General features: G+C 44.9%; 1 protein-coding gene across 7 annotated transcripts in view; it reads left to right on the forward strand.

Annotated features, from left to right (window-relative positions):
• The window catches only part of COL19A1 (collagen type XIX alpha 1 chain), a 368,607-nt gene that overhangs the window by 245,028 nt on the left and 101,311 nt on the right, over positions 1–22,268 (forward strand). For 5 of the 7 annotated variants that reach the window (XM_089777104.1, XM_089777105.1, XM_089777103.1 and 2 more), the window contains 5 exons: positions 4,891–4,935; positions 8,447–8,482; positions 12,055–12,090; positions 12,184–12,237; positions 21,233–21,286. In XM_089777104.1, coding sequence (XP_089633230.1) covers positions 4,891–4,935; positions 8,447–8,482; positions 12,055–12,090; positions 12,184–12,237; positions 21,233–21,286 — 225 coding nt within the window. The remainder of the gene's footprint in view (positions 1–4,890; positions 4,936–8,446; positions 8,483–12,054; positions 12,091–12,183; positions 12,238–21,232; positions 21,287–22,268) is intronic. The other 2 variants (XM_089777106.1, XM_089777102.1) reach the window with 1 other exon arrangement.

Here is a 22,268-nt window from a genome sequence, read left to right on the forward strand (position 1 = left end):
AGTGATTTGGGTGTACTATGTACTCAGAAGCCAATGTTGTAGGCACTACAATCATTAAACCTTCCAGGCTCTAGCTCTTCGTGGGTCCCCACAAATAGAACTTGATGATTTTTTTCAAATAGTTTATTCACTGGAAAATTCAGTTTTGATCACCCAAATCTATTTGAAATTTGGCAGAAAGCAACCAAATAAAATTTGGGAGTCAAGGAGGGTGTAATGTAGACACCATACACAAAGTAGGCTTATATGTGCACCTACCGGACATCCCACAGGTTAGGGTACTCACTCAAGGTGCAAAGGCTAGAGAACCATGGGTTCAACTCTAGGCTGGACAGGGAGAGGGGGTGTACACTTTGGTTTCCCACATTGTAGAATGGTGCCCTAGCCACTGGGCTATGGGATCTTCTGGGATGGGTTTCTTTCAATCTCTCCTGGTCAAGCTGTTCTGCTGTGTATAAATAATGAAGGAGATTGAAGGCCAAAAGCAAGACCTCAACGACATCAATCATGGAGCTCCAATACGTGGATGAAAATATTGTCTGATCTTTACACCGTAGCTCTTCAGACCATCTTAAGCACCTTTGCTGAAGTGTACAAGAATCTCGGCCTCACACTGAACATCAAAAAGACCAAGGACAACAGGATAAACTCATGTACCATCAATTAAAGTCAACGGAGAACTGCTGGAAAACGTGGAGCATTTCCTATATCTTGGAAGTCACTGACATTGACACAGAAATCCAGTGTCACCTGAGCCGTGCAAGCTCTGCTTTTGCCCGCCTGAGATGAAGGGTCTTTGAGAACCAGGATATCAGTGCCATGACAAAGCTCCTTGTGTACTGCACAGTGGTTGTTCCAACATTGCTGTACACATGTGAAACTTGGACAACATATAAGATTTACCTGAAGGCACTTGAACAATATCATCAACGCTGCCTCAGGATAATCCTAAATATCTCTTGGGAGGACAGGTGCATGAAAACTAGTATCCTGAAAGAGTCGAACATGACCAGCATTTAAGCTATTATCATCTACCAGCAACTGCACTGTACTGGTCATATGATCCAGATGCCTGATTGGCGCCTCCTAAAACAGATTCTGTTTCTAAGCTGAAGGAAGGGCGGAGGAGAGTTGAGGGCCAGAGGAAGGAATTTAAGGACATGTTGAAGGCAAATATGAAAAAGTGCAGCATCAGTGTCGACACTTGGGAGAACTTTGCCCAGGATCGTCCCCAGTGGAGAGCTGTAATCTGTGATGGGGTGGCACAATTTGAGAGGTCGTGCTGCAGTACAGATGAGATGTGGAGAAGGAGAAAAGAGTGGCAAAACCTGTCCAGAGTCCCCCCAATAGCCAACAGCACCTGCCCCTTTTGCAATAAGACCTGCGGATCTAGAATCTGGCTGGTCAGCAATCAGTGGATCCACAAATAAGAGGGTGACAGGAAAACGTCCTACTCATTATCGAGTGACCAATGAGACAGAAAGAGAAATAATGAAAGAGCCAGTAGAGCCATGGAGTTAACGTAGTTCTGTAGCTTGTAGATGAGAGCACTGATAAACAGGCCATGGGTCACTCTCATTTTCTCTTATACAAAATGGAACAGCTTTATTGGGGCAATGTCTAGACTGCAAGCCTCTTTCGAAAGAGGCTCTTTCGACAGATACTTTCGAAAGAGCCTCTTTCGAAAGAGAGTGTCTAGACTGCACGTTGAACTTTCGAAAAAGCGGCTTGCTTTTTCGAAAGAAAGCATCCAGTGAGTCTGGATGCTCTCTTTCGAAAAAGCCCTATTTACATTGAAGAACGCCTTCTTTCGAAAGAGGAACTTTCGAAAGAAGGCGTTCTTCCTCGTGAAATGAGGTTTACTGCCATCGAAAGAAAAACCGCGTTCTTTCGATTTAATTTCGAAAGAACGCGGCTTGAGTCTGGACGCAGGTGAAGTTTTTTCGAAAAAAGGCTACTTTTTTCGAAAAAACCCCTGAGTCTGGACACAGCCTGGGAGAGACTGAGAGAGCTGTTGAAGACTATGCTATAGTCCAGAGATAAAAGCACTCTCTTATAGTGTCTGAGACCCAATTTGATGCCAATGATGTTTTAATTACTTATACACAATGGAACTGCTCAATAGGAGAGATTGAGAAAGAGATCACCGCTGGCTAAGAGATGCTTCCATAATGTGAAAGACCTAAGTTCAAATCCACACTGGGCAGGGAGTGGAATTAAACTTTAACCACCCACTTCCTTAGTTACAATACTAAAAATTGTAACATGGGGTGGCACCACTGTCTTCTTCACTTTTTTTCCTTTTTCATTTCTGGAAATGAAATTATTAGTTTAAAAAAATATATTTGTTCACCCAAACCTAATTTTTCACCTTTTTGTTTGATTCACCACAATTTTTTTAAATAATCAGATGAAGATCAAACTTATTTTTTATCTGCCACTAAACTGAAAAATCAGTTATTTGCTCAGCTCTACCCATCAACACTCATAGTCTGATGAATAACAAAGAACTGCATTATGAGGGCTGCCAAAAATAAATACTACATTTCTCCCAGGTATCTAGGTTTTAATGATTCCAAATTAAAAGAGCGAAGCTTAACACAGAATCCCTAATCCAACCCCTATGGATAGTTTGAATCAAGTGTTATAAAGGTCAGCGACCTGAGGCCTACGGCCAGGGCTGTTCCCTGAAAGAATCAGTCATACACAGGCCTGGAGATCCCACAGGCAGAATTATGTTTCTTTGTCATCTTTAGATCAATCCATGAGTCCCGCTGTTCGCAGTCTGATAATAATTATCTGCCTGTCACAGCTAGCATTGGACCCCTGTAAGGAACAGGATTCCTTACAGCCTGGCTCTTAGCTATTCTAAATTCTCTGAGCTTCTCACCACAAGCAGCCTCACCTTGCCACTCCCGTCATTATAAGCCTCTTGTTCTCTCCTGAGCTAGGTCCCGTTTGACTTGGAGCAGTACTTCCTTTACTGTACTGGAGAGAGGTTGAACTCAAGGTTAGCACAGTGCTCAGTAATGAGTCAGTAGGTTCATTACAATATTATTAATCGCCACTGCTTTGGAATGCACTACATCTAATCCCAAAAGTTGAAAAATCATGAGTCAAAGCTCCCTCCTGAGATGGTTTTAAGAGATGATCTCATGTTTTATGGTCTGTCTTTTTGTTTTTGAACACCCTCTGGTATTTGAGTGACAATTCCACCATTGGCACTGCTCTCAAATGTATAGAGTTAGCTGCTGTAGAAGATCTCACAGAGGGATCCACATGAAATATGGATCGCCATATTTGGGGTCGGGAAGGAATTTTCCTCCAGGGTAGATTGGCAGAGGCCCTGGAGGTTTTTCGCCTTCCTCTGTAGCATGGGGTACAGATCACAGCTTGAGGATTCTCTGCATCTTGTGGTCTTCAAAGTATTTGAAGGCTTCAATATCTGAGATATAGATGAGAGGATTATTCTAGGAGGGGTGGGTGAGATTCTGTGGCCTGTACTGTGCAGGGGGTCAGACTAGATGATCATACTGGTCCCTTCTGACCTTAAAGTCTATGAGTCTATGAAATCAAATTACAATTTTTTTTAATAAAATGCTGCATGATTGTGTGGATCATCCTCCTTCTCCCCAAACCACAACATTCTAATTAATTCTGTGCCTCCACAGTCCCACATCTGTCTGTCATCTAGCCTAGCAACTCTCTCAGCATTTCTGGCCCCCAGCCCCACCTCTTCTCTTTCAGCTCTGGTGCTTCTTCACTCCATTTCTCAAATCTGGCAGGAAGGATACAGGGTATTCCTCTTTATCTTCCCAGTCCTGAGTGTGGGAAACAGTTTCAGGGTTTATTCATGCTCTTCTCCAACTTCTCAGGTCTTGTGTTGTTGGGTGTGGGGGCACACAGGGGCGATTACCCATTTTTAACAAGGGGAGAGGAAGAAGCTTGCTGGGCTCTTTCTGCTCCTTCTTTCCCCCCGCTCTCTATGAAATGTAAGCTGGTCCCTCTCTACCTCAGCTACCCAAAAATTCATTTCCAAAGGGTGGGGAGGGAGCTCTGTCTGATTCCTGATTGGCCTCCCTTCCTCCGGGGCAGGGGGAGGAGGCAGGGAGATGGGGAATAAGCCTGTCAGAGGGGTTTTCTCCAAATAGGGCTGAAATTCCTATGTCATTTTAAAGACTGGCTCCAGCAGGGGCCAAAAATGTGTGACTTGTGATGAAACTATGACACTTTGTTCTACTGTAATATTCTTTTAGAACTCTGAAAATATCATGTCTTCTTTTGTTCATTTCCTCCATTTTTTAGAAGTGAAAAAATATTTTCTTTGTTTTTAGGGGAGCAAAAGGAAATATACATTGTGCTTGGAAAATGTGCATACATAATATTATTTATTGAATCAGTAAGGGGAGCTCAAAAATATTTTAGTAGCACTGGCAAATGATGGGTATTTAAAAAAATTCTCTTTAAAAAAGTGACGGGGTTTGTTATAGCAAAAGTTTTTTTCGAGCAGTTTATAGCGAATTAAGTGGTCAAATGTTGGATGCAATCTTTTCACAACAATCACATGTGTATTTTTAATGGTGGGATATATATTTGCCAATTTCATGTACTGTTTGTCTGAGGAGAAAAGAGAGACGACAAAACAGATATATCACGGTGTTGCCAAGTGTTTGATTTTGAATAGCATATAGAACCTCCTGTTCTCCAGCAAATGACAATAAATTCAGTTGAGGCTGGTTAAATCACACACTTCAGTTATAAGGATTAACAAGAATTAATGCCACATTCAGTTTAAGGAGCCACTGGCAGGGGAAGATTCTTTTCATTTGTCAGAATAAAAAAAGGGCAAAGATTGCCAAGAGGGTTTTTTTATTATTATTTTCTTAATAGGGTCAGCAAGGAGAAATGGGCTTAGCTGGTGCAAAAGGTGAAAAGGTAAATAATAATTCAATATTCTTAGATGTGATGTCTAAGATAACTATGTCTGTTTTATTTGTATTGGGCCAAATCTTTTAAAATAGAGTCAAGGCCTAGTAGAAGAACTAGAGCCAAAGAAAAATATCCTCCATAGATAGGCTTTAGGCCCTTAACGGTTTATGTTTTGTTTCCTGGCCTGGATGTCTCTGCAGGGTAGCCATGGCTGTTGAGCATGTGGGTTTCTAATGGACTGGGCCAGCTGCTGTGCAGCAAAGCTGGGTTTAACCCTTGTGTATTGAAACTGTGTCCTAACTGCAGGCATCCAACTAACAGTTAAGCATGTGCTTAAGTAAGTTGCTGAATAGAGATAAGGTTCTGAAAGAGTGCTCCACTAACTGCTGAGTTTTTCATGTACTCATTGTACCCTGGGTACTGCTGCTCTGTGACATGCAGGGGGCTCTGAATGCTTTCTCTGCTGAACTGCTTACCAGCCAAGTAAGCAGATATTGCCCACAAAACAGATATTAGACAGGATCACAAAGAAAAAACAGTTTCTTGCCATTTCAGCCAGAAAGGACATTGTCTCAACGACTTGACTAACTGCATTCTGCTTCAAAGGTCTTTTAAGACTACACTTGAAATAGAATCCTCTGAACTCTCATTCATACTTAAATTCGACACTTTACACCTAAGTTTGAATAAAGATGCTAATTATCTTACCCATTGCAAAGATAGCTTCCCCAATTATCACCTCTAATATCATTAGCTCACAGACATTTACCTCCCCCCATCCCCCTTCTGTTCTGAAATTTGATTTGTCCTTTTCATATGTGTTCATTTTTTTAATTGTATCATTTGGTATATATGGTTATGACAATTTTCTTCCACTATTTGATCTGAGGAAGTGGGTCTGACCCATGAAAGCTCATCATCTAATAAACCATCTTGTTAGTCTTTAAAGTGCTACATAGTCCTGTTTTTTGTTTTACCAGCCAAGTGACATTGCAATATTACTGGTCCTTTGGGGCTTTCCTTTCTGATCCTGATGAGTCAGGATAAAGTCTATAATTTAGAGATGGGCAGCCCTGTTTCCATAAAACAAGACAAAAACTGCTGACTAAAAAAGTGCCATATAAAATTAAACTTTTTTACATTTTGTAAAAAGTTAGTTCACTTTTTCTTTTGCTTCTTCATTTTGTGTGCTTCGTTTTCTGATTTCAAGATGCACACATTCCCAAAACACCACAAAACTAGGCACAACAGGGAGGTAAAATAACAATATTCTTTTATTTTCTCTTAAATTAGGAACACATGAATGGCCATAGTGAGTCATGAACCAAATGGGGCAATTGTTGAGTGATCCATCCTTATGATTTAGTTAGGATTGGTCATGCTTTTAGTAGAGGATTAGACTCAATGTCCTCCTGAGGTCTCTTCCAACCCTATGAGTCTATCATCCAGTTGCAGTTTCTGGCACCCAGAGGTTTAGTGATACCCAGAACATGGGATTGTATCCTTGAGTATCTTGACTAAATGCCATGGATGGACCTGTCCTCCATGAACTTATCTAATTCTTTTTTTAACCCAGTTACACTTTTGACATTCATAACATCCCCTAGCAACAAGTTTCACAAACTGACAGTGTCTTATGTGAAGAAACTCCATCTTCAATACTCAGATGAAAAAAACAGCATTCTTAGCATTATCAAAGTTTAGAAAAAATACTTCGCTAGTTAATCATGTCTTTGTTTTAGTTGAAGCTTTCCGACAGCAGATTCAGCTGAAATAATTTTTTTCCCATTACTGGTGAAAAGATGCAAAATGCATTTTTCTAGAAATAGCAAAAAGCTCAATCATGCATTCATTGACTCAGTAAGAGTTTTGCTAGTGATTTATATCAGAGTAATGTTCAGCCCCAGCATATCAGAGAATCAAATAGTTATTGTTAAAACCTTGGTCTGTAAGAAGTAGTCATGCAAACAGAAATTTAGTTTAGCCTGTTAATTTGAAAAAGTCGTGGATTTGTGTAGTACAAATTACTAAAAGTCTTCTTAATTCAAATAATTTTTGGTTTTTGTAAAATAAAATGAAAATGTACCTACTTCATTTGAATCATTGCTCTGAGGTGGTGTTGGTGATGAAGAGTTTGGTGTGCGGGCTGCTCTGGGGAGAGAGGACTACAACAGCCCTCTCTCACTGCAGCAGCTTGAGGCCAGATGAGAAGCACCTCTCCAGCTGCCACCTGTCCAGTGTCTGGGGCAGATCTACCTTCATCTACCTTCTGCACTCCCCAGCAAATTGTGCACGTTCCCCTCACTCCCTAACGAAGGCGGACAGACAGCAATGTTCCCCTATGACCTGGGGAGGAGGGGTGGCGAGGATCTTCAGCCTGCCCTCCCTAAGAGGTGCTTGGGAGTAGGAGGCTCGGAGCTGAGACTGTGTTGGGACAAGGGAGAGCACCCCCAGCTAGCCCCTTTGACCTGCCTAGTGATTCTGTCTCTTTTCTGTATTGTTTTCTGAAAAGCAATCCCATTGCAGACACATCCCATTTTCCTGGTAGACAAACCCTTACGCTGCTTTAAGTCAGGATAAGAGGGAGATGTATAGTGAATGTGGTGGTGCTAGCTCTTACCATTTAGGAGTTCTTGAACAAAGAGAGACACACAGACAGTCTCACAGGAAAACTTTATAGTAGATTTGCTTATGAGATTTTAACTCATATAATCACTTAATTCAGTCATCACTTTCTGATATCTGATCCTGTATCAGACCCAGGTCATAGATAGATAACAGGCCAGCTGATTGGTATAAAAGGAGAAGCCAGATGCTCACACTGCCCAGGGTTCAGAGGCAGGAGCTTAAGAGCAGAGAGATTGAGACCAGGAATTAGACTGAGTTAGGAAATCAGGAGGGCAGGGTCATGAGAAGAGATGGCAGTCTAGAACCAGGAATCAGGCCAAGAAAGGAAAGCAGACAGTTAGGAACATATAGCACTGGGTGAGCAGTGAACAGCAGAAAGAAACCCCCTATTGTACTGACAACTTCCTGTTTCTCCGCCTGCTTTAAGTAGGGGAAGCGGGCCAGTCAGGAGCTCCATTGTCCAAGCAGTTGGTGCCCAGGGGTAGAACCATCTATCCAAGTGGGGCTTCAAGAAGTCCCAGGTGTAGCTGATGCTAGTAAGTCAGTGTGTAGAAATTTGGAGCATGATGATGTGTGGACTGAGGTTTGAAAGCTTTATGCTCATGATTACATGTAATACATAATATGTGACCCAGGCATAAAAGAAATGACCTTGGATACAATCACATTTTCTTATATGTCCATATTTTTATAATTGAATTATTGTAATCTTTAAATGGGCTTTCATAGTGTACATATTTTATAAAGTTATTTGTATGTATTAATTACATATAACTGTTAGTTTGTTTTCTGAATGTTTTGAAGAGTAGTTTTCCAAAAGCAGACATACATACTATTTAACATTTAAAATAACCATGTAGGTATTAACATTTACTGTATCCTATCACAGGGAGAATCTTCTGAAAAAGGAGAAAAGGGGGATCCAGTAAGTACACTTAAAACTTTGACTCAATATTTATGCTTAAATCCTATTTTATCACCATATTTGCATTGTCTTTTTTTTTTGGACATTTGAATATATTTCATGCCAAATATTTCAAACTGGACTATAAAAATGGCATCATGGGGTTCCATCTTTATTGCTTCTCAAGTACTGACATATCAGATTCACTCAGGTTACAAATAAAAAGTCAGCCTTTCCAATCACCAGCTCTTCAAACTCAGAAAGAGGTGTGGGTACAAAGGAGCCTTTCCCTTTCTTACACAGCTGCATGGTGGTAGCTAGAATCTCAGTGTTTGTGGTCCTTGGGCTAAATTTGTCCTGGGCTTTGGGCTAAATTTGTCTTGTGGAGCTATTTCTGGGATCTATTTTTGTCCCTTTAAATACAAGAATCAGGCTTTGGCACTGTAGATCCCTAGAAAGTAGAGATGGAAGTAACTAAGCCTAAACATCTCAATAGTGGCCTTATTCTGCTTATTAAAGTCAATAAGGGTATGTCTACACTAGCCCCCTAGTTCGAACGAGGGAGGCTACTGTAGGCATTCGAAGTTGCAAATGAAGCCCGGGATTTAAATATCCCGGGCATCATTTGCATCTTCCCGGGCGCCGCCATTTTTAAATCCCCCTTAGTCCGAACTCCATGCTCACTTGGTTAGGTCCAATAATGGTATCAGCAGAATGAATATGCGGACAAAGCTGGCAACGGGGTTTGTTGCGAGGGAAGGTACCAGGGTTGGTATTAGTGTGGTATGTCCTGTGGTTGTTGGTAAGAATCATCTTGAGGTTAGGTGGTTGTCTATAGGAGACTATGGGTCTGTCTCCCAGAGCCTCTTGGAGTTTTGTATCCTGTCCACATATTCATTCTTCTGATACCATTATTGGACCTAACCAAGTGAGTTATAAGATCAAGAACACATATTCCTGCACATCCAGAAATATAATTTATGCTATCATGTGCTGAAAGTGTCCGTCTGCTATGTACATTGGACAAACATCTCAGACACTTCGCCAAAGGATTAATGCCCACAAAACAGATATCAGACAAGATCACAAAGAAAAAACAGTTTCTTGCCATTTCAACCAGAAAGGACACTCTCTCAATGACTTAACCACCTGCATTCTGCTACAAAGACCTTTTACATCTGCACTTGAAAGGGAATCCTCTGAACTGTCATTTATGTTAAAATTTGACACTCTCCGAGAAGGAATGAACAAATACTCAAACTATCTTACCCATTACCAAGATAGCTTCCCCAATTATCACCTCTAATACCATTAGCTCACAAACATCTAACTCTCCCCACCTCTAATATAATTAATTCACAGACACTTACCTTCCTTTCCCCCCCCCCCCCCCCCCGCATCTCCCTCCTGTTCTGAAATGTGATTTGTCCTTTTCATATGTGTTCATTTTTTTAAATTGTATCCTTTGGTATATATGGTTGTGACTGTTTTCTTCCACTACTTGATCTGAGGAAGTGGGTCTGGCCCACGAAAGCTCATCATCTAATAAACCATCTTGTTAGTCTTTAAAGTGCTACATAGTCCTGTATTTTGCTTTTAGCCATCTTAGGGTGCATCTACATGGCACCATTATTTCGAGATAACTAGCGTTATTTTGAAATAACTTAGTCCATGTCTACACACGGGCAGTTATTTCAAAATAATGTCAAAATACTGTCAAGCTGAAGGACTTCTTACTCCAACTCCTGTAACCTTCATTGTAGGAGGAGTAAGGGAAGTCAGAGGAAGATGCTCTATTTTGAAAAAAGAGCTGAGTAGATGCTCCCAATTTCGAAATAAGCTACTTAGAAATAAGCTCTGCAACTGACGTAGTTGGGTCTCTAAATAGAGATAGCCTGTCTACATTTGGGAAGCCTGCCTTGGACTAATTTTGAGGCTTCCTGCAGTATAGACATGCTATTTTGAAATAAGCTATTTCGGAATAACTATTCTGAAATAGCTTATTTCAAAATAGCCATGCAGTGTAGACATACCCGTCGTGAGAAACTACAGCTATTTAATTAACTCTGCAATTAACACTGAATATCAAGCATAGTAAGTAAAATATGTATCCACCTTTATTACAAACACATTAATCCCTTGGGAAGCTCCAGAAAAAATTATTTTCAGGCAATTCTTCTTATAGTCCTATTTTTATATGTCACTTTTTTATTTCTAAAAATGTTTTCAAGAAAACAATCATTAGTCTTTAAGATTTCTTCTACGGCTGCTTTGTATTTCTTACTATGAGTTATAATCCTCTCTGTTATATTACAAATGTTAGTCACATTGCTTAATGCACTGTGGGTCATATGGTGATGCATGCTGTGTAAGAACCTATGTAGACTAGGATATACTGTAAAAATTAGTAGCTTTGAAGAGGCATACAATATCACAAACAGGTTCAATTCAAGTGAGGAGTAAACACCAGGAAGAGATAAGTGCTTAAGCAAATAATTTGTTTTCATTCAAATACAGACAGTCCCCGGGTTACGTCGGTCCGACTTATATCGGACCCCTAGTTACGAACCGGGGGGGGCGGGCCACTAGTGCAGGGTGCCTCCCCCACTGTCACCGCCTCCGGTGGCACGAGGGGCGCTTCCCCCCAGCAGACCAGGGAGACGCGGAGCGGCTTTTCTCGACGCGGAGGACACGGGCGGCAGGACCGCCGAGACGCGCCACGGTCCCGCCGCCCGCGTCTCCGTGGCGAGAAAAGCCGCTCTGCATCTCCCTAGTCTGCTGGGGGGGGGGGGCGCAGCTAGTGCGCCCCCCCCCTCAGCAGACCAGGCTTTTCTCGCCGACGCTTGGGGTAGAGCAGCTGGGGGACTGCCGGGTTGGTCCAGTAGCGCTGAGGAGCGGCGCTGTGGGACCAACCCAGCAGCGCCCAGCTGCTCTGCCCCAGGCGTGTCCGATTCAGCCGCTGCTGGTCAGTTTCAACAGCGACTGAATCTGGACGCCAGTTCCAACTTAGGGTGTGTCTAGACTACAGAGTTTTGTCGACAAAAGTGGACTTTTGTCGACAAAACTATACCTGCGTCTACACTACCACTGAGTTCTGTCGACATAACGTCGACAGAACTCAGCAGTTTTGTCGACTCTGGTAAACCTCATTTTACGAGGCATAATGCCTTCTGTCGACAGAGTTCTGTCGACAAAAGGTGTTATTGCATGTAGGGTTGTATCTAGACTACAGGGTTTTGTCGACAAAGCAGCTTCTGTACAAAACTTCTGTCGACAAAAGCCTGTAGTCTAGACGTACCCTTACATACAAATTCAACTTAAGAACAAACCTACAGTCCCTATCTTGTACGTAACCAGGGGACTGCCTGTATCAAAAATAAAACATGAGAAATTACCATACCCCGAAGTGAAAATAGAATCTTTCAAAAATCAGTCCTTTCCAAAGTTTTCCATGTTGCATGGACAACTCTTTAAATAATGGTCAGATATTAATTTTTTGCTACATCATGTTAATCAAATTGATATGACAATGTTTTTGTGTGTAGTAACTTCAACATAGTCAATCTTATTGTGATTATATCTGTTATTTTCAGGGGGAAATTGGAATGAAAGGATCACAAGGAATTAAGGTATATTTCTGATTGGTATCCACAGTATCTATTTTGTACATAGCTGTCTCTTGTGGATGTAACATTAAATTATTTGAAAAAAATGCTTTTTAGGGTGAAAAAGGAGATCTTGGTCCTCCTGGACTCACTGGAAATCCAGGACCAGAGGTATGCAAAAGTCTTTATTATAAAATTGAAAGAGGATTATTATTATGCCCTTTGTGTAAAAGGACTTTGGATGCTATTTCATTCATTTTAGATGGTATAGCCCAATTATTTTTACTGTGTGTACAAGCAGTCCCCGGGTTACGTACAAGATAGGGACTGTAGGTTTGTTCTTAAGTTGAATCTGTATGTAAGTCGGAACTGGCATCCAGATTCAGCCGCTGCTGAAACTGACCAGCGGCTGACTTCAGGAAGCCCGAGGCAGAGTTGCTCTGCCCCGGGCTTCCTGGAATCAGCCGCTGATCAATTTCAACAGGCTGAATCTGGACAGTTCTTACATACAGATTCAACTTAAGAACCTCAGGCGTCCCCAAGTCAGCTGCTGCTGAAACTGATCAGCGGCTGATTCCAGGAAGCCCGGGGCAGAGCAACTCTGCCTCGGGCTTCCTGTAGTCAGCTCTGGTCAGTTTCAGCAGCGGCTGACTTGGGGACGCCTGGGGCAGAGCAGCTGTGGTGCTGCCGGGTTGGTCCAGTAGCGCCCAGAGCGGCGCTACGGGACCAACCGGCAGCGCCCCAGCTGCTCTATCACAGGCGTCTGGAGAAAAGCCTGGTCTGCTGGGGGAGGGGGGCGCACTAGCCGCGTCCTCCGTGGCTTTGCTCCCCGTCTCCCTGGTCTGCTGGTCTCCATTCATTTTAGATGGTACAGCCCAATTATTTTTACTGTGTGTACAGGCAGTCCCCGGGTTACGTACAAGATAGGGACTGTAGGTTTGTTCTTAAGTTCAATCTCCAGCAGACCAGGGAGACGCTGAGCAAAGCCGCGGAGCACGCGGGCAGCGGGACAGCCCAGATGGGCCGCGGCTGTCCCGCGGCCCGCGTGCTCCGCGGCTTTGCTCCCCATCTCCCTGGTCTGCTGGAGACCAGCAGACCAGGGAGATGCGGAGCAAAGACACAGAGCACGCGGGCAGCGGGATAGCCTCGGCGCATCTGGGCTGTCCCGCTGCCCGCGTGCTCCGCGGCTTTGCTCAGCGTCTCCCTGGTCTGCTGGGGGGGCTCTCCCCAGCAGACCAGGGAGACGCGGAGCAGCTTTTCTCGCCCTGGAGGACGCGGGTGGCGGGACCGCGGCGCATCTGGGCGTCCCGCCGCTCCAGTCCTCCGGGGCAAGAAAAACCCCGTTCGTAACTGCGGATCCAACATAAGTCGGATCCGCGTAACTCGGGGACTGCCTGTACTTTAGTTGCATGCCTATAGTTCTTGTGTACATAAAAGCTGGGTTGTAAGTGCAGAATGGGTAACTTGTGCTCAAAATACATGTGTATGCAAAAGTCTGAATGTGCTTTTGGGGAATTACATTTTTAAAAATATGGCCTCCATAACCAAAAAGAGGCTATTCTGATGCCACTGTTTATGTAGGAGATCAATTGTATTCTATGAAGGGTGCTAAAAAATAGCAAACATCATTCTGGGATGCATTAGCTGGAGTGTTGTAAATAAGACATGAAAAGTAATTCTTCCCATCTACTCTGCACTGATTAGGTCTGGATTATTGTGTCCAGTTCAGAACACCACATTTCAGAAAAGGTGTGGAGAAATTGGAGAAGGTCCAGAGAAGAGCAACAAAATGATAAAAGGACTAGAAAACAAAACCTATGAGGGAAATTTGAAAGAACTGGCTTTGTTTAGTCTGGAAGAGAGAAAACTGAAAGGGAACATGATAAGAGTTTTTAAATATCTAAAAGGGTTTTGCAAGGAAAGAGAGAAATATTTTCCTTCACCTCAAAGGACAAGACAAGAAGCAATAGGATTAAATTGTAGCAAGAGTGGCTTATATTGGACATTAGGAAAAACTTCCTAACTGTCAGAGTGGTCAGCTCGGGTATGTCTACCCTACCCCGCTAGTTCGAACTAGCGGGGTAATGTAGGCATACCACACTTGCAAATTAAGCCCGGGATTTGAATTTCCCGAACTTCTTTTGCATAAGCCGGGCGCAGCCATTTTAAAATCCCAGCTAGTTCGAACCCCGTGCTGCGCGGCTACAGATTAATCCGAACTAGCTACTCCGTGCCGCGTGTAGCCGCGCAGCACGGGGTTCGAACTAGCCGGGATTTTAAAATGGCTGCGCCCGTCTTATGCAAATGAAGCCCGGGAAATTCAAATCCTGGGCTTCATTTGCAAGTGTGGTATGCCTACATTACCCTCCTAGTTCGAATTAGGAGGGTAGTGTAGACATACCCCTCTAGAATAAATTGCCTAGGGAGGTGTGGACACTCTATCATTGGAGATTTTTAAGAGCAGGTTATACAGACATTTGTCAGGAACAGTGCTTGGTCTTGCTATGATTGAAGGGAATTGGACTCAATGACCTCTGGAGGTCATTTGCAGATGATACACAGTTAGAGCCATATTCAATCCTCAGCATATGGCAGGGTTGATGTCAGTGGGAAAGTTACACAAGATAAGGCAGAATATAGTTATTCTACTTTTACTTAGTAAAGTTGTGATTAATTTCAGTATCATGCACTGGAGAAAAATGATGCGAGGAACTTTTAGGACCACTGCTGTTTTTGTACTTTGGCTATTTTTGTGTGCAATTACTCATTTTGTATTGAGGCTATGTCCAATACAGGCTAATTAGTAAGTCATCATCTGTCAGCCAGCCAGGTGGAAGTCAGAGTAGATTCAGCACTATTCCCCTTCCTCACAGAATGCAGGCAGGGTTCTCTAGCTCTTCTCTTGCCTCATTAGAAATAGCTTGTGCCTCTTCACTGAGGAACCATCTTTCCTAGAGGCCTCAGCTGAACTCTGTAATTAAATAGAATTGGAGGTAAAATGGAATCTTCTTCTTAAAGCCAAATATACGTATCCTGTGCCTTTCCTGTGCTACCTTTGTCAGTGGGCCCATTCCATCCATCTTTCCAAGCTCACTTATGAGCCATGCAGAGCATGCTTGCAGCACAGCCAAGCCCAAGCAGGGACAGAAGTGGTTCTGAATTTGTGGCCATCCTCATCTTAAGGCATTCAGGAAGAAACCATAGCCTGAATGAATAAGGCCTTTTCTGTTTCTTGCCTTTTTTGATTCTGCACCCACTCTGCCTCAGAAGGTGTTCTCAGACTCTACAGTTTGTATTTTGATTTTCATAACCTCTGGTTGCCCCAATCAATCATGGACTTAGTCCAGTGTTTCTCAAAGTGGTCTGTGGACCCACTCTAAGAAAACTGCTACTGGGCTGCTCCAGTTTGTTTACTTACCGGCTCTGCAGCCTCATGACTTCCAGTGGCTGCAGTTCTCCATTTGCAGCCAAGAGGAGCCACAGGAAGTGGTGTGACCTGGGCCACTGCATCCTGCAGCTCCCCTTGGCTGCAAACGGTGAACTGCAGTCAATGGAAGCAGTGAGGCTCTGAGGCTGCAGAGCCGGTAAGTAAACAAACTGGAAGGCCCGGTAGCATCTTTCTCAGAGTGAAAGATGAACCACTTTGAGAAACACTGACTTAGACATAATTTCCCAGTCTAAGGCCTGATAGCTAACTCTGGAGGCCAATGTGTTCTCTCATGAACCCCTGGAAAGAAGCTATGAAAATAATCTTTTAAACTGGGAAACATCCAAACCACTTTCTGGGCCTCTTGCCCTCTGTGCTTCACAGAGGATCAATGCTGTTTTCTCCAAGCTACCTTTCCTGGTACCCAGGAACCTCTCACGTTGCCCAGTCAAATATTCTCAACATGGCTCAGTATTCTGTTCACTCGCAGACCCATCTTTTTAACACTTCTGAACCTGGTCGTGAGGTGTGACTATCTTTGAGTTATGTCTCCTTGCCCTTGATCTTTGAGGTATGTCTACACACAGCAACGCTATTTTGAAATAAGCTATTTTGGAATAAAAACTCCAAAACCGCTTATTTCGAAATAGCGCATCTACACTACAAATGCTCATCAAAATAGTGCTGAACTATTTAGAAATAAAGCATCTACACTGATTGGCACTTCAATTGCATTTAAAGCCCCTCCAGAAGCACTTTGGCCAGGGCATCAGGACAGCAGTCACTTCCTGTAACTGCTTCCTGAGGCTCATGCTTCAGTTGTGACTCAGGCTCCTCTCTTTTGCCTTCCTTCTTAAGGGACAGCAAAGCCCTTTAACCTACTGCTCTGGTTGTCCTTGTGGACACCACAGCACTTCTGCCAATGAAGCCAGACCTGCTACAAAGCAGTCTCCAGCTCCTGAACCTCTTGATGCACCTTCTGGTGCAGTTTTTGCAGGCTGCTCTCATGGCACTGCAGAATCTGGACCCAGAGATCCTTACGGGACAACTCCTCATCTCTCTCCACATGCTGCTCAGGCAGCACAGCCTCTCCCACCTTTTCCTGTGCATCATGCACCGCCGTTTCTGGTGACTGGACACCAGTTCCGACTGATGGGACCGGATCATCATGGACTGGTGAGATGACCAGCAGTGGCTTCAGAATTTCCACATGCTGGAAACCTTCATGCAGTTCTGCAAGTGGTTCACCTTTGCCCTCAGGCAACGGGACACCCACATACGACCCACCATCCCCCTCCAGAAGTGGTCACCATTGGTCTGTGGAAGCTCGCCATGCCAGACAGCTACCATTCTGTCAGGAACCATTGTGGTCGTGGTCTTGCAGGTATGTTATACTCTTACTATGTTATTGGGAGGGTGATGAACTGCTGGAATGGGGTTCCCTTCCTTTGAGGTTTTCCAGTCCCACCTTCACAAAGCCCTGCTGTGGGATGGGGGAAGTTGGGTTGGGACTAATGCGTGTGAGAGGAGAAGCTGGACTCGGGGAGCTCCTGAGGGGTTTGGCAGCCCTGTGATTCCATTTGTCTCCTTCTACAGATGATGAGGCCATCGACACCAGCCTGCTGCACTGGCTCACCATCCTGGGCATTTTGGACCCCATCGTCACTGGCTTTGCCGCCATGGGTTTCGCCAACTGTGGGAGGGGGGCATTGATCGCACTCACCTCCCCATCCAAACCCCCAAACACCGGACATTTAACCAGAAGGGATACTCTTCCATGATCCTGCAGACCATATGAACCACCGCAGCTGATTCATGGACATCAATGTTGGGTGGTCAGGGAAGGTGCATGATGCCCACATCTTCAGGTACTCCGGACTCTTCTAGAAGATGCATGCCGGCACTTCTTTACCCAACTGCACCATCAGGGTTGAGGATGTGGACATGCCGATGTGCATCGTGGGGGACACTGCCTACCCTCTGCTCCTCTGGCTTATGAAGCCCTACACCAGACATCTTGACCAAAGCAAAGAATGGTTTAACGCCAGCCTCAGCAGGGCCCACATTGTGGTGGAGAGTGCCTTTGGGCATCTCAAAGGGAGGTTCTGCTGTCTCCACACTTGCCTGGACCTGGGTGAGCAGAATGTCCCCCAAGTGATGACATCATGCTCTGTCTAGGACAATATTTGTGAGAATAAGGGGGAGAGGTTCCTGTCAGGGTGGGGGCCAAGGCCAAGAGGCTTGCCAGAGCTTTTGTGCAGCCATACACGGCTACCATCCTACAGGCCCATCAAGCTACTGTGCACACCTGGGAGGCCCTGAGGGAGAGTTTCAGATAAGGACACCTGTGAGACTCTCCCCTAGGCCTCCCCACAGGGACCTGTGCATTGTTCCTCTGTGCCTTTCCTCCCACACCTTCCCCTTCCCCTGCCCTCCCTTCCCACTGTACCTTCCCCTCTCTACTCTCCTGTTGATAAAATAAACCAGACCTTTGTTCTGAAGCAAGCAATTCTATTTTTTGTTTAATTGGGGGTAATTGTAACTGGGGAGGGACTGGGTAAAACACCTGGGAGGGGAGAAAAAGGGGAATAAAGGGGAAGGAGAGGCTCAGGTATGGGGTTGAGAGTGGCACCTGTCTTGGGTGGTCCCACCGCCTCGTGTGCGGGGCCCTTGGTGGACATGGGGGGCCTAAGGCGAGAAGCCAGAGGGGCAAGAGCAGGAGTGGGGGCATGAGTAGGAGCAGGAATGGGAAAGGGAGCAGGAGTGGGAGGGAGGCTGCTCAGCTGCTCAGTGGCAGCAACCAGGTGGTCAATGGCGGTCGTGTATGCTGCACACGTGCTGTGGGTCTCTTGTGCCGGCTCAGACCGCGTGATGAGGAGCAGCTCCTGGTCTGCTTCCCTCTGCTGGTCCTGCTGCTCCAGAGATCGCTGGAGGCCACACAGGAAGGCGACATGTTCCCACTCCAGTTCCTCACAGGCTTGTCTGTGGTGGCAGCTCCAAAGGGGTCAGGAGGTGCTGCTGGAGCCTCACTCGCAGCTGTTCTAGCTGTGAAGAACAAAGACAAAGGTGATGTGCTTGGAGCAAGGCTATCTGTGGCCTATACAGTGGGTCTCTTACAGCAGGGGCACAGATGTCCCCGGGAGGGGTGGGGGAGCCTCACTACCCCCATGTCCTGGGGACAAGCAGGCATGGGAAGGTGCTGGCCGGGCCAGGAGCCTGTGGGGCGATGGGGTAGCTCGACTTCCCTCTGTGCCACGTACACACCCGGTCCAGCAATGGCAGCATCCCAGAATAAGAAGACTTCTGTCCCTTCCTGCTGGAGAAGAGGGGGGAGGGTATTCGGGGAGGTGTGACTGAGCGGCAGATGCCGCTTGCCGGGAAGGGTGCTAATGGGGTCTCCGCCCAGCAGGATCTGTTAGCAGGGGCTCAGTGTCCTCTGCCTCGCTTTGCCTGCCCGGGAGAGCACGGTGACCCGAGAGTGGGCATGCCTGTGTGCCGTGCATGGCACTGCTGTGTGTATGTGTATGTATCCCTAATCCCATCCTCCTTAGTAATGGCTTGTGGTAGGAAGGTGTCTCACCACGGAGTCGGGAGTAAAGGAGGCCTCTCCAGAAACCCTGTGTGCAGGAGCACAGGAGTCCTCTGAGGCAGTCTCAATGAGGCCGTCAGCTCTGGACTGGCGCTCCACATAAACCCACGTGCACAGGCTACTTCATGATCCCCAGGCTGAGCAAGGAGTGAGGAGCACGCAGCCCCTCGCCACCCAACACCCCTCCCCCCATGTGTGTCAAAGGCAAGTAATGGAATTCACCTGATGGCCCTTCCCTGGCTTCGTCCGATCCATGGGCGACATCCTAGGAGGATGGCACTGGGACTGAATGAGCTCCTGGCTGGTAGGCGTTGTGGATGCACTGGCCTGCTCCTCCTCCTCCTCCTCCTTCTCCTCCTCCTCCTCTTTCTTGGCCCCAGGCCTGCCCTCCAGGAGGGTGACAATAGCCATCTCCAGCACAGAGTCCACAACTGGGAGCGGAGGAAGGGACATACCTTCGCCCCCCCCCCGCCCGGATGCAATGGAGCTGGTCAAAGTAGGGCCAGGTCTGGGGTGCACCCCTGAGTGAGAGCTGCACTCCCTGGCCTTTGTATAGGCCTGCTTGAGCTCCTTGACTTTCACGTGCACCTGTTCCTGGTTGCGCATGTGTCCCTTCTGGCCTAGGCTATCAGCCATCCGCTGTGATCTTAGCATTCCTGTGCCTAGTGCAGAGATTCTGGAGGTTAGTCTCATCTTCCCAGATCTCAATGAGATCCAGGATCTCTGCACCAGACCAGGATGGGCCTGCCTCCTCCACACACAGGCAGGGGCTTGGGATCTGCCTGCAGCTGTGCTTGCAACCATGAGGGACTCAGGTGGCATGCTTGTTTCTGCTATGGTAGCAGGGAATCAGAGCTAGGTGTTGCTGTGTGGCACGGTGCTAGCACGGCTTGCATCATGCTGCAAACTGTTACCTGAGTCTGTGGCTTTAAGATCTGCAAGGGAAGGGGAACTATAGAGTTCTGATGCGTGTGGACAAAGTGGCCACCAGGGCACCTGTGGGAAGCCCTGGAGGCCATTTATTTTGAAATAACTCCAGCTGCCCCGTCTACACACACCCTATTTCAAAATAACTATTTCAAAATAGGTGTTATTCCTCCTAAAATGAGGGTTACAGAATTCGGAATAAGACACCCATTATTTCAAAATTATTTTGAAATAGCTGGCTTGCTGTGTAGATGCTTACTTTGTTATTTTGAAATAACACTGCTGTGTAGATGTGCCCTAAGAATCCCCATCTGATTGGAAATTTAATGGATTCTGCATTGATGAATATTTTGGAGAAAACAATCTTCCTCTCCTCCCCTGCTTCCCAGCTAAGGAAACACAAACCTTCATCTTTCTCCTTTTCCTCAAAAAGGAATAGACCCAGCTTCTTGGTGGGGAAATCTTCAGTGAAATAGGAACCTAAGAATAAACAGCATTCCTTTCACAAAGGGAAATCTAGCTTTGTCCAGACCAAAACTACTGGGGCTATTTCTGACTATTCCTGTCCCTTAAATCAGATAAAAAAAATCAGTGTTCTCCAGAAGAATCTGTCTTCTTTTACTCCTGAACCATAATTGCCTCAGACTAATGATAAACTCTAAAATCTGCCTCCATCAGAGCATTCCTTCCTTCAACAGCATCCTCAAGCAAGAAACCCCTATTCTTTTTTTTCCAATTCAATGGCTTAGGGTCTATCCAGTCATGCACGGTCTTGTTGGGAGTCTTATAGTCCTAACCTTTTCAGCAGCAGCTATTATCCTCTTCCTGTGAACATATTAGGCCAAATCCTCAGCTGGTGTACAATGTCCTAGTTCCATTGACTTCAATAGTTCTACACGATTCACACAATTGAGGTTCTAGCCAGTAAAGCAGACCTCCTCCGTGGACATGTTTTGAGAAATTAGACCCTTAATATGGAAGCTTGAAATGTAATATATTTCATTGGGAATGATAACTATGCAAATCCTATTGGGGATAGTGGAGAATGAAGTAGCAGTAACTGTTATTCCTTAAGCAAAGTAGAAAATAATTCTTAGTAGCTCTTTTGTATATGTCCTTGTAGAGGATAGAGTGCTTTACCATTTATTCAGTATAATATTATTGCAAATATATTGATTTTTAACTCAAATTAATGAGTATTTATATATATACACACACTGTAGGGACTGCAAGGGCCTCCAGGACCACTTGGACCCAGAGGACAGCCAGGAGAAGTTGTAAGTATTGTGTAATTTTCTACAGTCAGTAAAATCTGTTGAGGTGAAATATTAGATGATGAAACAGTGTCATGGGAACTATCGTTGTGTGGTCTTTTTATAGGGGTGGTTTAGTAGTTAGCTCATAGGATTTGAAAATGCCAATTCCAGCTCTGCCGTTGACTTGGTGTTTGGAGTTGTGCAAGACCTTTGTGAGTCTTTGTTTTGTCACATACCAAGCGGATATTTTATCACTACTTTGTCTAACTCACAAATGTCCAGATAACACCTTGCTATAGAAATACATACTAGACGAGGTGAAAAAATGTCCTGTGCTCCTTATTATATTATTATTGCTAAAATGTGTTGTTAAGCAATATAGAGACTTATTTGTCAATTCTGTTATTAGTGTTGGCCACACAGAATACGTGCAGGCATATTCAGATCGGCAATTTAAGTACAAAATGTGCAGCTCTGTGTGGAAAAACAAGTGACTTTGAACACAAGTAGTTGGTTATGCATGTATTAAATTTTTGGCACCTGAAATTGGTTACCAACACTTAGCTTATTGGTTACCAACACTTAGCTTATACATAATTTTCATGCCCAATTAGGTTTGTACAGTACATTCATCTACAGTGTCTTTGAACAACTGGCATATTAAAATATATATAATTTCAAGACGGAACTCTCCAGTTCCAAAAATTATTTCTGCACTGAACTGCAGATTTCTTGGGGTAGGGACTGCACAGCACCAACCAAACCTGTGTGTGGCATATAGAGTCATAGTTCCTGTTTTTGCCTACTCCTTGCTTTGCAACAGTAGAATTAGGATGGAGGTCTATCATGAAGTTAGTTTTGGTTCCCTGATTTTCTGCTCAGTGCATGGAGATGTGGGTGCTGCTTTAACATTGTTCGCCATCTGAGAAGTACACCTTCTCGCCTGTCTTCCTCTCTACCTCTCACATGGCTCATACACTAGGGCTTGCCAGGGTAGATAGCT

The sequence above is a fragment of the Pelodiscus sinensis genome, chromosome 3 (genome assembly GCF_052426305.1).
Source record: "Pelodiscus sinensis isolate ZL-2025 chromosome 3, ASM5242630v1, whole genome shotgun sequence".
Lineage (NCBI taxonomy): Eukaryota > Metazoa > Chordata > Testudines > Trionychidae > Pelodiscus > Pelodiscus sinensis.